We start from the raw sequence: 16,467 nt of genomic DNA, 5'->3' as shown, positions 1-16,467 counted from the left end.
AACTTACTTCTTCAGTCCATTATCCAGCAACCAGATGTCCACAGCTGGCGTGTTGATGACCCTCTGTGTGTTTCTTGTTCGTGTTGCCGTGTGATGTGAGGAGTTGGTGTCTTTATTCTGTTATGACTGGGCAGCTTGTCTCTCTGGATCTCATACACAGGGGTGTAGGAGGACAGCAGCGTGTAAAACTGCATAATAAATACACTCACACACAAACACACGCACAGAGATAGTTATGCAAAAAATGACAGCACAAGGACACTTTGTTACAAACATTGTTTGCTACCGTGTCGTCATTACATGGAGTTGGAGTTGCAGGATTGTAGCGCTAGATGGAGCCATGGAGGTGAAAGCTGATTGGAGCCTGACAATTGGTAATAAAACACGTTGTTTTTTTTAAATACAGCTGCTCCGTAGAGCCACTAGATGGCAGAACACCACCAACATTGTCTCACTGGCTTCATCATCCTCCTCGCTCCAGATGCCTGGGTGAAGTTTGCTCTTTATTTGCACTATGCTCATTGCAGAAGGAGGCGTGCTGGTGATAAGCTGCCTGGCAGGATGCCCGACAGAACTGAGGCAGGCAGCAGATTGTTTGACATCAAAGTGCACTTGCAGTTCTGTTTCTGCAATGTTGCCAAACGTGATTATATCTTTGCATACCATCCTTTCTCTCACTGTGACACTCCCTCACCTGCAACTGTTCACCAGTGTCATGCAATTGGTGTCATTTTATTTCTAATTAAGGTTCCTTGTTCCTGGTTTGCTCCTTCTACACCCACCACCTCTTATCTTTAGGGTTGCTCACCGGCTCCTCCACCTGGTTAAACACCTTTAAATAAACAAGCAATTTTGACTTTGTAAAATATTAAAAAAACAAGCTTTTCTAGGGTAAAAAATGAGAATAGCTACTGGAAAAGTTACTCAACTCTTAGAATTGAAAAACTTTTTGGCAAGTCTCTGACTGACCCAGTTTCACTTTCCTGGTAACCACCGAGGCAGAGGGAGAGAAAGGGAGAGAGGAGGGGGGAGTTACAAGAGCTGAAGAATGCAGTGCCGTTCTTTATAGTTTGGCTGGTATTTCTTTCTCAAAGACAAGATGGGTTTGACCTCAGCTGACGGTGAGTGCCTTTACGTGCCTTTTTATGTAGCTATATATACTGGCTTATTCCATTCCCTATGTGACCGCAAGCTGACCAAAAATGAAAGAACTCCAGTGAACAGTTTCACTGTCGTTTTGTTCACAGACTCCAGCTCTCCAGTTTGCCATGACCTGAGGATTGTCCTTCTGGGGAAGACTGGATCAGGGAAGAGTGCAACAGGAAACACCATCCTGGGAAGGAAGGCTTTTACTGCAGACTTTTCACCGTCTTCTGTGACCAAGACATGTAAAAAAGAAATCTCCCTCCACGATCAAAGAACTGTGAGCGTCGTCGACACCCCTGGGGTCTTTGACACATCAATTACAGACGTCGAATTGAAAAATGAAATAGAGAAATGTATCAAGCTGTCAATCCCAGGGCCCCATCTCTTCCTGCTGGTGATCAGACTGGATGTTCGGTTCACAGGAGAGGAGAAAAAGGCCGTCGAGTGGATCAAGGACAACTTTGGTGGGGAAGCCTCCAAGTACACACTGGTGCTTTTCACCAGGGGAGATCTGCTAGGGCTAAAGTCCATTGAGACTTTTTTGGAGGAAAGCGCTGAACTCAAGGAGCTCATCAGAAGCTGTAATGGCAGGTACAGTGTGTTTGACAACACATGCATGAGCAATCGCACTCAGGTGAATGATCTGTTTGAGAAGATAGACGAGATAGTGCAGTTAAATGGTAATCATTACACCAGCAGCATCTATGAAGCGGTCCAGAAAAAGATGAAGTCAGATGAGTGGTGGAGCAAGTGTGGAGGCTATATGGACACAGCAGGTAATCAGTTAATGATTGCAGCAGCAGCCACAGCTGTCCCTGTCGCTGGTGGTGCTATAGCTGGTGGTCCTGTAGCCGCAGAGATAGCAACAGCTGTATCCATGAGATCTATGGTGATGTTCGCAGGTGCAGGGATTTCTAAAGCCATTGGGAGGTGGATTAAACCTAAAACAAAAGACAGCTAAGTCATGTCAAGCCATGACCCTTCAAGCGAAAGTATTAATCATATTGCCCTTTCAGTCATTTCAAGATTTTTTCTTCATCTCTCGTACCCTTATTATCCTGAATATCATTTAGTGTGGAGAACAATATTGTTATTTTTATGTTTGATTTGAAAAAATGATGACATGACAGCAAGCTGAATTTGTTTAAATATCTTTTTTTTCAAAGCAGTGTGTGTGAAATTCAAGACTCTTTTTCCTGTCTATTGTATCTGGATGGAAGTAGAAATGCATTATGAATTCTTGGAAATAAAAAAAGTAAAATTAGCATGTTTGAGCTTTTTGATTTACAGATATGCAAACATACATATTACTGTATGTATTCCCTGCTAGCATATCCATTCATCCATCCATCCATTATTTTCCGCTTATCCCGGGCCGGGTGGCGGTGGCAGCCTACTCCTGAGGTGAAATCCTGAGGTCCCCAAAGTGGAAACCCTCCTCCCCCCGGCTGCGCCTTGAGATCCTGTCCATGAAAATCACAAACAGCATCGGTGACAAGGAACAGCCCTGGCGGAGGCCAACACGCACTGGGAACGTGTTTGACTTTGTGCTGAGAATGCGAACACAGCTCTCACTTTGGTTATACAGCGACTGGATGGCTCTTATCAACGGCCCCGGTACCCCATACTCCTGCAGTATCCCCACAGGACCACCCGGGGGACACGATCATAGGCCTTCTCCAAGTCCACAAAGCACATGTAGAGGATGTGGATGAGCAAACTCCCATGCCCCCCTAAGCAGCCCTGCCAGGGTAAAGAGCTGGTCCACTGTTCCACGGCCCGGTCGGAATCCGCATTGTTCCTCCTGTATCAGAGGTTCAACAATCGGCCGGAGCCTCCTTTCAAGCACCCTGGACTAAACTTTACCCGGGAGGCTGAGTAGTGTTATACTCCGATAGTTGGGACCCTCTGGTCCCCCTTTTTAAAAATGCTTCCCCTTCCTGAGTCGTCTTACGGTTTGCCAGAACTTCTTTGAGGCCAAACGAAAGTCCTTCTCCATAGTCCTGCTAGCATAATGCTTCTTAATGTCTCAGAGGTTTTTTTATATTATAATTATACCTAAATTATACTACCTTGTTCTGTTTTATTGCAATTGTGTTGTTCTATAGTCATTTATGACATTTGACCAATTTATTAACTTTCCTAGTTTTCATGTACAACTACAATAAAATCATTCTGAGCCCTAATCCTTCAACCTGGAGATTAATTTTATTCAATTAATATAAATACCTAACAAAAACCAATTTCCACTTGAGGCCTAAAATACATCACTGTAGTGTGAGTGTCTATAGGCTGTAAATAATATAATTTTTTTTTAACCAATAATACAACTGTTTCAGCTGCCTTTAGGAGAGAAAATGACTTCCATTGATCAGAATGCTAAATGTTTTGATGGATGCAAACATTTTACATAAGTAATCAAAATACCCAGTTTTGCCTACAATTAAAGAAGGCAAAAAGAATGGAACATTTGTAAGTAGATGAAAGCTGTGTGTCTTAGCTACCTCCATTAATGTCTTAACCACCTCAACTGGCTCCTTTAGATTCAAAGAAGTAGCAGCTCTACTCCAAGCTCCCTCTGAATGTCTGAGCTCTTTACCCTATCTGTAAGACTGAGCCCATCCACCCTGCAGAGGATATTCATTTCAGACACTTGGATACACAATCTTATTGTTTCTGTCAATAATCAGTGCTCATGACCAAAACTGATTGTTAGAATATAGATCGACTGGTAAATCGAGAGCTTCGCATTATGAGTCAGCTCCCGATTACCACGATGGTCCAGCACAACACCCGCATTACTGCCGTCATTGCATCAAATTGTCTGTCATTCTCACCAACCACTTTACCCTCACTTGTGAACAAGACCCAGAGATACTTAAACTCCTTTGCTTGGGGCAGTAACCCGCTCCCAACCCAGAGGAAGTGATCCATTGTTTTTCGTCAAAAGAGCCATGTCCTCAGACTTTGAGGTGCTGACTCTCACCCCTACAACTTCACGCTTGGCTGCTAGCAGCCCAAGTGACTGCTGGAGGTCCCAATTTGATCCTCTGCAAAAAGCAGAGATGCAATTCTGAGGTCCCCATACCAGACACTCTCCCCCAAGGCTCGGTCTTGAGATTCTGTCCATGAAAATCACAAACAAAATCTGTGAAAAAGGACAGCCATGGTGGAGGCCAACACCCACTGGGAACATGTTTGACTTTGTGCCAAGGTTGCGGACAATTCTGTCACTTTGGGTATACATGGACCAAATGGCTTGTAGCAGCAGAACAAATACCTCATATCCCCACAATACCCCCCACAGGACTCCCCCAGGAGCACGTTTGGAGGACTTCTCCAGGTCCACAAAATACAGTATATGTAGACTGAATAACCATGACACCCCCGGCAACTCTGTAAGGTGGGTGAGTTGGTTCACCACTTGATGGCCAAGACAGAATCTGTATCCCTTTTTACACTATGGTTCCGCCTCAATGCCGTAACGAAGCTCTGCCATCATGCAGCCTTTGCCATTTTACATTGGACCTAGCAACGCCAGTGTAAAGTCACCCCAGTGTGTGTTTTTACATCGTGTTCTGGCGTTGAGGAAGCAAAACGTTCAAGAGGTATAAACAAACAGCGTGTGCTTCAAATACACGCATGACGCTGTTCCGCCCTGCTGGCTCAGAGGCGGAACGACTTTGCCCCACAATTTGGCCTCTGCGCCTTTTATATAGAATATGCAATGTAACGGAGGCACAATAATCCCTGCTTTAACTGATCATGTATAAGGGGCTTGTATCAGAGGTTGGACGATTGGCTGAAGCCTCCATTCCAGCACCTTGGAATGAACTTTAACCTGAGTAGTGTGATAACATGGTAGTTGGAACACCCCCTCCAGTACCCGTTTTTGAAAGTAGGACAGACCAAACTGGTTGCGATTGTGAGGGAAATTCTCCTCCTGAAGTTAATTTGTGAAGAACAAGCAAACTCAATGTTATGAATCACGTCTCTTTACTTACATTTTACATGCAGCATGGAGAGAAGTACAGCAGTTCTCTCTCTTTCAGTCAGAGTGTTCAAGCTTATATACAGTGACAAAACCCCCTACCTCATCCACAAATGGTACTCTAGACAGGTGACTTGCCCTCGTAAACAAGATAAGATAATCCTTTATTGATCCCCAGGGGTGAAAGTCGGGGGTCATAAAATAAATGTCATTAAATAAATTGCCCCCTCCCCCCCCCATATAACTTTAAATTTAAACAAGTTAACCTTTAATGATCCCCGGAAAATTTCCACACGATTTCACAGGCACTGTCCAAGACCTCCATGCAACATAAGAAATAGCTATTCGCTAAAATCCAGTGCAATAAATCTCTCCTTGTTTGAAAGAAGGTTAATGTTGTTTGTGAGTTGTCCCTGCTCAAATTAAGACGGCCTGAACAAGCCTTGCTGAGTCATCCAAATGTTTGCCAGAACTTCCCTTAGACCAACCAAACACCCAGACACACCCAGGTTTTTACTTCCGCAACCACAGAAGCCACAGCTTTTTCTGCCCCCCCCCGCCATATTTCCATAGGTTCATATTTCAAAGTAGAACGATGTAATTGATAACCCATAAGCTAACGTTTGACAACAGCCAGCATTAATATTCCATTTCCTTGCCAATATTATAGCAAGCTAGGGATTTCCTATCATGTCATCATAATCATATAACAATATATGATAGTATCATAACACTATCAAATGATAATGCTAACTTTTTGTCACTTTTTTCTGTACCATTATTATTGGTATTGGACATATATTGATATTATTGGTTTCTATCTAAAAGGACAACTCAGCCATGTCTGCTGTAAGAGTTAAGTCTCCATCTAAACTATTTCCACAATGCTTTGAAACATGTTAAGTTTCGCTTGCCTGGAAAGCTGCCGAGAGAGAGAGAGAGAGAGAGGGAGGAGGGGAATAACTAGCAAACAGACAAACAGACGTACTGTGATATAAAAGAGACGCTTGACAAACACACACTGACACATTTTGTAGTTTAAAGTCAGGTTGACCTGTGTTTCCTGGTATATCTTTCTCTGCAACAAGATGCTTTCAACTAAAGGTAAGTGTCTTTACATGTGTACAGGAGTATTTAATATCTTTTCACACTAAAAATCCAAATGAATGAAACGTTTCCCTGTCGTTTTGTTCACAGACTCCAGCTCTCCAGTTTGCCATGACCTGAGGATTGTCCTACTGGGGAAGACTGGATCAGGGAAGAGTGCAACAGGAAACACCATCCTGGGAAGGGAGGCTTTTGCTGCAGACTTTTCACCGTCTTCTGTGACCAAGACATGTAGAAAAGAAATCTCCCACCACGATCAAAGAACTGTGAGCGTCGTCGACACCCCTGGGGTCTTTGACACATCAATTACAGACGTCGAATTGAAAAATGAAATAGAGAAATGTATCAAGCTGTCAATCCCAGGGCCCCATCTCTTCCTGCTGGTGATCAGACTGGATGTTCGGTTCACAGGAGAGGAGAAGAAGGCCGTCGAGTGGATCAAGGACAACTTTGGTGGGGAAGCCTCCAAGTACACACTGGTGCTTTTCACCAGGGGAGATCTGCTAAGGCCAAAGTCCATTGAGACTTTTTTGGAGGAAAGCTCTGAACTCAGTGAGCTCATCAGAAGCTGTAATGGCAGGTACAGTGTGTTTGACAACACATGCATGAGCAGTCGCACTCAGGTGAATGATCTGTTTGAGAAGATAGACAAGATAGTGCAGTTAAATGGTAATCATTACACCAGCAGCATCTATGAAGCGGCCCAGAAAAAGATGAAGTCAGATGAGTGGTGGAGCAAGTGTGGAGGCCATATGGACACTTTAGCCATAGGCTTGATAGGGGCAGCAGCAGCCACAGCTGTTCCTGTCGCTGGTGCTGCTGTGGTGGCAGAGGAAGCTGCTCTTACCATCGGGCCATCTTTACTGTTGGCTGGTGCAGGGATTTCTAAAGCGATTGGGAGGTGGATGAAACCTAAAACAGAAGGCAGTTAAGTCAAGTCAAGTGTTTCAGGAAGTTTGTGAAGTCATTTATTTCCTTTTCATACATAAGTGCAAACTTTTCTTCATTGCATTATGGGCAGTGAAACTCATTAGTCAAAGCCTGACTGCTGTAAACCACAAATTAATCTGTGACAAATCTTTTAGATAATTATACTGTACACTATTATCCTGAGCATCTTTTTGTGTGAGAACACTATTGTAGTTTTTCTCTTTGATTTGTAATAAAACAATGATGACTTTAAAAGGTTCTGTTTGATGCTTGACAAAAGTCAGTTGCATCAATACATTTAATTTATGGATGAAAACAGAAACACAGTCTTGTTAAGAGAAGATCTTAAAGGGAGAGGGAATGCTAGCTGAAGGGGTTCATAGAAGTCTCGTTCTATTATAAATAGATTATAAATTCCTTGTATGTGTAAACCAACTTGGCAATAAACCCAGATTCTGATTCTGATTATAAAATCATTAACTACAATGACTGACAGTGAACTACTTCTCATGAGGTCACTTCCTGTCTACCTCTCATCTACATCTCCACCTCTCCACTGTTTATATCTCTAGATAGTGCACATTCATCACACATTGTGTTTATGATTCACTGTAAATGCCTGTTAAATTCAGTTGCAACTTTAGGAATGAAAGGCAGGAATTATTTTGGCATTTATTTTTACACATTAAACTGTAACTTGTACAAATAAACAAAGTTTGAAACTACTTGAAAACTGTAAATCTTATAATTCATGTTTTATATTTCATTTTTCATTTTAAATTGAGTTTCCCACCCTGAACGCGACGTCACTGAAAAATGGCCACTGTGTGAATGTGGTCAGTAGGTGACATCAGGTTGGCTACGCCCACGTCTTTTATACAGTCTATGGTTCACAACAATAGATGGCACTTTGTCATGTTTGTTTTACCTGATGACCATCAAAGAGGGTCCTTTTGAGATGATGAACACCCCCTCCCCTTTAAGTCCACTGATACCCACTAAAGTCACATTGTATGCATAATTTCCCAGTTGTTTGGAAATGTAAGGTATGTTTACAGTATGAGAGTATACTCTCAAAGTGTAGGGATGCTTGCGTAACTTAATATTTTTGTCTTTTTATATCAATGTTTTGCTTTTTTATCCCTGTACAGTTTTTCTATGTGCACAATCGAGGGGAAACAACTACTTTTCACAACCCTGTGTTTTGTAATGTCAATAAAAACTAACCTTGAACGTTTCCTATCAATATATGGGAAAATACTGACAAAACACTATTGTAGCATCTTTTTGTGTGAGAACACTATTGTATTTTTTCTCTTTGATTTGTAATAAAACAATGATGACTTTAAAAAGTTTTGTTTGATGTTGTACAAAAATCAGTTTCACAGGAAAATCCAGTTTGAAGATTTCATTTAATTTCATCTGTACGGAAGCCCTAAGCGGACATGCTTCTATTCATTTTATTTACTTCATTTTCCTGTGATAACGAGTACGTTTCTTGAGATCTTGACTTATTTTTCTCGTTTTCACGTAATAACGGGAGAATCTTCAGGCGATCTAGAAAAAACAACAGGCTGGTCACTGTGATATTTCAGACCAGGGGTCTCATTTATAAAAGAGTTACTAACCATATATCTTCCTGGGAATTTTCGAGCCCCCTTGTCTCGTAGTCTCCTGGGGATCGTTGCTGCAGACTACCTGCTGCTGTGGACCTGCTTGATTCAGACTGCAACAACTATTAATATCAGTCTTCCACATATCATTATCATTATTTTTGTTGGTAATGCTAATAATAGACCTGTTGACTTCAACTGTTACAATTTCTATTGTCAGCCTTTCATCATTACTATGCTGTTCTTGCTCATTTTTAGACTTCTTTACCATTGTTATTGGTATTGGTCATATATTGATATTATTGGTTTCTGTCTAAAAGGACAACTCAGCGTAGATATAATGCCATGTGTGCTGTAAGAGTTAAGTCTCCCTCTAAACTATTTCCACAATGCTTTGAAGCACGTTAAGTTTCGCTTTCCTGGAAAGCGGCAGAGAGAGAGAGCGAGCGAGCAAGAGAGAGAGAGAGCGAGAGAAAGGGAGGAGGGGAATAACTAGCAAACAGACAAACAGACGTACTGTGACCTAAAGGGGTGCTTGAGAAACACACACTGACACATTTTGTAGTTTAAAGTCAGGTTGACCTGTGTTTCCTGGTTTCCTCTGCAACAAGATGCTTTCAACTAAAGGTAAGTGTCTTTACATGTGTACAGGAGTATTTAATATCTTTTCACACTAAAAATCCAAATGAATGAAACGTTTCCCTGTCGTTTTGTTCACAGACTCCAGCTCTCCAGTTTGCCATGACCTGAGGATTGTCCTACTGGGGAAGACTGGATCAGGGAAGAGTGCAACAGGAAACACCATCCTGGGAAGGAAGGCTTTTACTGCAGACTTTTCACCGTCTTCTGTGACCAAGACATGTAAAAAAGAAATCTCCCTCCACGATCAAAGAACTGTGAGCGTCGTCGACACCCCTGGGGTCTTTGACACATCAATTACAGACGTCGAATTGAAAAATGAAATAGAGAAATGTATCAAGCTGTCAATTCCAGGACCCCATCTCTTCCTGCTGGTGATCAGACTGGATGTTCGGTTCACAGGAGAGGAGAAAAAGGCCGTCGAGTGGATCAAGGACAACTTTGGTGGGGAAGCCTCCAAGTACACACTGGTGCTTTTCACCAGGGGAGATCTGCTAGGGCTAAAGTCCATTGAGACTTTTTTGGCGGAAAGCTCTGAACTCAGGGAGCTCATAAAAAGCTGTAATGGCAGGTACAGTGTGTTTGACAACACATGCATGAGCAATCGCACTCAGGTGAATGATCTGTTTGAAAAGATAGACGAGATAGTGCAGTTAAATGGTAATCATTACACCAGCAGCATCTATGAAGCGGCCCAGAAAAAGATGAAGTCAGATGAGTGGTGGAGCAAGTGTGGAGGCTATATGGACACTTTAGGTAATCAGTTGATGTATGTAGCACTCCCTGTAGCTGGTGGTGCTATAAGTGGTGGTGTTGTTGCTGCATCCATGAGAGCAATGGTGATGTTTGCTGGTGCAGGGACGTCTAAAGTCATTGGCAGTTGGATGAAACCTAAAAACAGCTAAGTCATGTCAAGTGTTTCAGGAAGAAATTATGGGCAGCGATACTCATTAGTCAAAGCCTGACTGCTTTCAACAACAAATTAATCTGTGACAAATCTTTTAGATAATTATTCTGTACACTATTATCCTGAGCATCTTTTTGTGTGAGAACACTATTGTATTTTTTCACTTTGATTTGAAATAAAAAAAATGATCACTTTAAAAAGTTTTGTTTGATGTTTGACAAAAATCAGTTTCACAGGAAAATCCAGTTTGAAGATTTCATTTAATGTTTACTTTAATTCGCAAGTGAATTAGCTTCCTATTCCGCCCTCTACACGCCCACATTACACCATAAATGGTCAAAGCACCTCATGAGTGTAAATGCATATGAGTGGGCTGATCACAGGTAGTTGTTTACGGTTAATCACGAAAACAACTGAGAGGAAGCCGAAGGAAATGACAGCTCAAGGTGGAGCTGAGAAGAGGACAGTTTTGTTACAAACAGTGCCAGTGAATCCATCAGCCGCTTTACGCACAAGTGTCCCCACTGCATAAATGTCTTTACAGGAACCACATTAATTACTTCACATTAATGTTGCCGTCAGTTAGAGGTTTGACAGACGTTTGATCGTTGAACGCAAGCTTTTTAATTGATGTGGTTTAGTTATGATGACCTTGGCCTGCACTGTGTTTGGGACTGATTGAAAGGCTATGTAATGATTGCGAGTTAATTCACTGGCTTTAGTTTTAGACTTTACTCATTTAGACAATCCATATGTGCAGGTAGTGAGAATACTTTATTGGAGGTGACAGGTGAAGGCAGAGTGTCTGAAGCAGCCACTGCGAGTCTCTGGTGCGCAATGAGCGCCTGATGGCACAGACAGTCGTGATCAATGCAGTTACAATATAAAGTCACAATATCTTTATTAAAACTAGAAATCCTACTTGCTGATATAAACACAGTATTAGAAGACATTAGAGAAAACTATTGACGCTCTGTTCTTTAACTCTTTGAGGCTTTTTGACGTTATTTTGGATTTCGATTCAGGAGACGGTCTCTCCTCTGCATGGGTCATAGTTTGCTTTCTGGTGGGCACATTTTTTTCAGGCCCGTGTTTGTGCATACGCAACATTTATAAGTAAGACCCCAGGACATGCCGTTCTGTCATTGCCCACATGTATGAGGTAAACTAAGCCTATTCTAGGTTTGTTTTGTGCTTTTGCAACTCTGACATTATAGCGGTGCAGCGTTATCCCGAGATAACAACATAAATAAGTCGAGATCTCGAGAGAACAACCAGATATTACTCGTCATCACGGGAAGACAGAGTACAAAAAATGTATGGATGCATGTCTGCTGAGGGCTTCCGTACATTTAAACGTTTAATGTATTTTATCAGAATGATTTTAATCGTCAACATATTTGAATGTGTTCATACACAATGTTTCATTCATTCATATACAATGTGTAAACACGTGTTTCAATCATTCATGGCAGTGAGATGTTCTGTGTTTCAGTCTATAATCCAGCACATTAACATTTATATTACATGTTTTTATACATCAGATTGTAGGAAAAAAAGCAATATGTTTGATTTAGTGGTACTGGGAGACAGGTTTAGTTACCTGAGGTCAGAGCCAGCCTAGCGCCTACCTCTGTTTCTAGTCTTTGTGCTAAGCTAAGCTAAGCTAAGCTAACTGGCTGTAGCTTCATCTTCATTATAATTCATTATTATTAATTTTTGTATAAGCAGACATTGGAGTGTTACTGATCTTCTCATTCAAATGTCGGCAGGTAAAATGAACACAACTATTTCCCCAAATGTCAACGTTAACTAAACAACCGGTTATAATGCAATCATTTTAATATATATAACAAGAGATATTAAGTGTATGATAGGATACTTCACCAGGTGTGTTTTCTGAATGCCTTTATTATTGCTCGTATAGTTGGATGAAAACAAAGGGAACATCCTGGTAACCACATCTGTTTTCAACATAGTTGGTCAGTAAAGACAGACAGAGAAAACACAAACACAATCAAAGCCTTGAACTCTTCACCTGCTGCTGTGGACCTGCTCGACTGCAACGACTACTAACATCAGTCTCCCCCATAGTATCATTATTGTTGCTGCTAATGCTAATAGTAGACCTGTTGACTTCAACTGTTACAATTACAATTACTACAGCCTTTATCATCACTCTGATTCTCGCGCTAATTTATTTTTTGCTAATCTTCACACTAGTGTAGCACTATTATTGGCATTGTAACCATAAGTATGTATTACCTGTTGTTGTTGATGTAACAAGAACATATGTTGTTGTTTCTCTCTTTGCCTGTCTCTATCCTGCATCTCCTTCTATCCCATCTTCGGCCCATCCAGTCGAGGAAGATGATTGTTCAACATGAGTCTGGTTCTGCACATGTGTCTGACAGACTTACCTGCAGGTCACCATTTTAAAGCTTCTCTTGGTCGTTTTATTGCAGCTGGCCATGACGTCGCAGGCAAAGAGAGGGGTAGCTCTCTTTAGATGGGGCCTTACTTAAATGTGATTGGCCAGCGGATGTTTACCATTGTCTCTCACTTCCTTTAGGGAAGGGAGCTTGTAATGTTTCTAATAATAAAGCGAGGGGACAGCACATCATAGTCTAAATAAAGAACAGTTAATAATCTGCATCAATGTTTTATTTTTGACCAATTTTCAAGATATGAGTGTATAAATAATGCCCACAGATTCCCAACTTTACAAGATCCATTCGCATAATATGTGAAAAACAAATGTGACTAATATTTATTAGGATTGAAACGGTTTCTCAGAGGAGGAAAATATCTGTTCAAGTACAACTCATGAAAAAAGTATTGCATTTCATACCGTCGGTTGACTGAGAGCTTTAAATTGACATATCCGTCTTATTGCAACAGCAGGATGCAGAAAACAACATGATACACTGATTGGGTGTACACAGTAAATCATACTATTGGTCCATAGTATACATGTAGTTCTCATCAGTCAACATGTCCTTGTGATCGGCCTCCACATGTTTATACTGGAGCTCCTTTCTTGGCTTTACATCTTATCCCCTTCCATATGCAAATAGCTGCTAAACCACACAGCACTCCCAGGACGAGCACAGGAGCTCCTAAAGCCAAAGCCACTGTAGTGTTAGCTCCCACCGCTATCACCGCCCCAGCTATCACCAACACAACCGCAGCAGCCGACGCCACACGTATATTCTTTCTTCTAATCTTTTTCTTCTTCTCTCTCTCCTTCTGTTGCTTCTCCCTCTCTGCATCCCACATTTTCCTCTCCTCCTCTTTCTTCTCCTCCTCCTGCTGTTTCTTCAGCTCCTCCTCCTCTCTCAGCTTCCTCTGGGCTTTCTCATACATCTCGTTAGTGTAGTGTTTCCCTCCGTTATCCTGTATCATTTCCTTGATCATGGTGATCAGCTCTTTGACCTGCACGCGGTCGTCTGCGTCGTTGTTGTTGAAGGCATGGTACCGGCGTCCGAATGTGATGGAGAGTCTCCGCAGCTCCTTGCACTCCTTCAGAGCATTGTCAGCCTTGGCCTGATCTTTACATGTGAACAGCATGATGGTGTACATGGAGGCATCGTCTCCAAAGTTATCCTGGATCCACTTCACAGCGTTTCTTTCCTCCTCGGTGAACCTCACTCCGAGCCTGATCACAAGGAGGAAGGCGTGAGGGCCGGGCACCGACATCTTCACACACTCCTCTAGTCGCATCTTTAATTCTTCCTCTGTGATGGCGGTATCGAACAGACCCGGAGTGTCGATCACCTGGACCACAGTCCCGTCCACTTCCCCGCTCTGTGTCTCACAGTGGTTGGTGACAGACACGGAGCTGGGGTCCTCTTTGAAGGCAGCTCTCCCCAGGATGGTATTTCCTGATGCACTCTTTCCTGATCCAGTCTTCCCCACCAGGACTATCCTCAACCCTCCAGACAAGTCCAGAGCTGTAACAGCACAAGAAAAAAATCATGTTATTGTCACCACTTGGGTTATTGGTTGTGTTTGTCCCTCTAGCATAACTTGCTTTATCTCACTAGCTATCACTTTAAAGACACCCTGTTGTTTATTTTGACCACTTGTAGCGCTAATGTGCAATGCTCTTACAAATAAATGTTCTTTGCATTATTGCGCATGATGCACAGCAACCGATCAACAGTTGATGGTAGTATGCTAGCGAACATGGATATATTAGGAGAGCAGGAGACATACTGCCATTTTTCCCCAGGTGGCCAAATGCAGCACTGCAACTAAAACATTCCCCTGTGGCCAAAAAGCAGCACTTTAAAAGAGACGAGTAAAAAGGGTTTTGTCAGTATCTTATTATATATATATCTTATATCTTATTATATGTTAATGTTGTCTTTTTTTAAATGTTTTTTCCCTGATTTTTTTTAAGCACATTGTAACTGTGTGTTTAAAAAGTTCTTCATAAATAAAGTTTGAAGCTCAATCAAAAAGGCAACTGGACTTGGTTGAGGTTCTTGAAGACGTTTCACCTTCTTTAGTTCTGAACTGACTGTCTGGACGGAGCTAGAAATATAAGCCTCTGTAGTTAGCTAACAGATGCTAACAGATGTGTAATCAAGAGTGTAATCCCATGACCTGGACTGAGAACTTCACAGATTTATAAATAGAGCTTATATACTTACATATCAAACAAGCAAATTCAGTCTATCATGACTCTTTTCATTGTGAATTAATAAATGGAGCTTAAAATTGAAAACAACTTTACCGCAGCCTAGCAAAGATATTGTAATGTCTGTGACATCATTGCAGTGAAATGTCGGCCCTGGCTGAGTGGGACCAGGCGGGCGGGGCCAGCATGAGAACGTGATGAGCATGTGCAGTTGGCCACACAATGTGAAAGCAAACCGAGAAACACCCAGGCCTTTTTAACATAACATAACTTAACTTGTATTTTATGTCTCAAGAAAAAAATTTAAACTTTAAACTGTCTGGGGGAAAGTTGTTGACAATCTATTTGTAAACCATATATTTCATTAACAAAGGCTCTACTATATTTGTGGTTAAAGAACCATCCCAATAAAGACTCAGTGACATCACTACAGCCCACTTAGTTTATTATAAAATGCAGCCATCAAAGTAGAGCAGCTACAAAGACTGAGGGAATCCTAGGGAAGAAAAACAGCACACAAAGGGTCTATTTATACCACCCGCCAACCCCAAACATGTTTACCTAAAAGCAACAATAAACCTTGTATTTACATGAATAAAGCAGTTATTTTAAGTCTTATAAAGTCTTGCTGAATAGAAAGCGGAATATAAATAAGTGTTTGAAAGTATTCTGAGAGATTTCATGCGAGAAACAATGAATGAGCATACCGTCAAAGTTATTCAGACCACACCCGTCAGAGCGAGGTAGAGTCTTCTGCTTCTTCTCTCGCAGCGGTATCGCTGTGATATTAGATGACACCATTAAGACACAAAAGACAGATTAGTCACTGACATCATTATTAATGTCTGTTTTTTTTCTATTTCCAACTGTGCTCTTTCCAGTGTCACATCAAGTGTTACATCCTGAAGTAATAAAGGACCAAAGCTGTTTTTTTGGTTTTTTTACATTGAGTCACATAAATTGTCTTACCTTCAGCCATTACTTCAGATCTATCTTTTTCAGTTCCCAGGTGGCTAAATGTGTTGTTCCAGGCTTGAGTAGTGAACTCACACCAGCTCTGTGGCTTGACGTGAGACATTAGTGTTGAGGGAAACTTGTGGAAGCCTGGTCTAAGCACAGGGGGCTTCCTATTTCCTGGTATTGTCTTTGGTTTACATCTGAAAAATGTGCCTCCCCCCACAAAGGCTGTCCACAGCTCTCTGATTGTGCTCAGCAGGGGTGTGTGTTTGCAGGACTTGTATTATGTTTTAGAAAGTGCGACTGCAACAAGAGAAGATCATCTATATTCTTAACCTGCGTTACCTCCAATGAATATCTTAAGTAGGCCTATGTGCGTACACGTGTACATGTGTGATTTTGTGTGTTTAAAATGAGCATTAAGTATCAACACCAAGCAGCGACCTCCGGGGCTGAAAGATGAAGAACACTCGGTTGTGCCAAAAACTGCAGTTCCTCAGCTGGCCACTTGAGGCTGGCTCCAAAAGCAAGT

General features: G+C 41.7%; 2 protein-coding genes across 2 annotated transcripts; one reads left to right on the top strand and one right to left on the bottom strand.

Moving 5' to 3' along the window:
- The first annotated feature begins 1,061 nt into the window (after positions 1–1,061).
- On the top strand, positions 1,062–10,465 carry LOC138594331 (GTPase IMAP family member 8-like). The gene is made up of 4 exons (XM_069665394.1): positions 1,062–1,121; positions 1,248–2,102; positions 6,335–7,171; positions 9,508–10,465. The coding sequence occupies exons 1-4, from the start codon at positions 1,100–1,102 to the stop codon at positions 10,329–10,331; spliced, it is 2,538 nt and encodes an 845-aa protein (XP_069521495.1). The 5' UTR covers positions 1,062–1,099; the 3' UTR covers positions 10,332–10,465.
- Positions 10,466–12,913: 2,448 nt separating this feature from the next.
- Positions 12,914–16,036, bottom strand: LOC138594929 (GTPase IMAP family member 7-like). The gene is made up of 3 exons (XM_069666218.1): positions 15,948–16,036; positions 15,686–15,757; positions 12,914–14,286 (listed from the first exon to the last, which is right to left on the bottom strand). The coding sequence occupies exons 1-3, from the start codon at positions 15,955–15,957 to the stop codon at positions 13,355–13,357; spliced, it is 1,014 nt and encodes a 337-aa protein (XP_069522319.1). The 5' UTR covers positions 15,958–16,036; the 3' UTR covers positions 12,914–13,354.
- Positions 16,037–16,467: the final 431 nt, after the last annotated feature.

This window comes from Semicossyphus pulcher, unplaced genomic scaffold (genome assembly GCF_022749685.1).
Source record: "Semicossyphus pulcher isolate SPU_LCO1_2020_fin unplaced genomic scaffold, fSemPul1.0.p SCAF_17, whole genome shotgun sequence".
NCBI lineage: Eukaryota > Metazoa > Chordata > Actinopteri > Labriformes > Labridae > Semicossyphus > Semicossyphus pulcher.
Note: the sequence above shows the minus strand (reverse complement) of the source record. Positions and strands in the feature narration are given on the sequence as shown.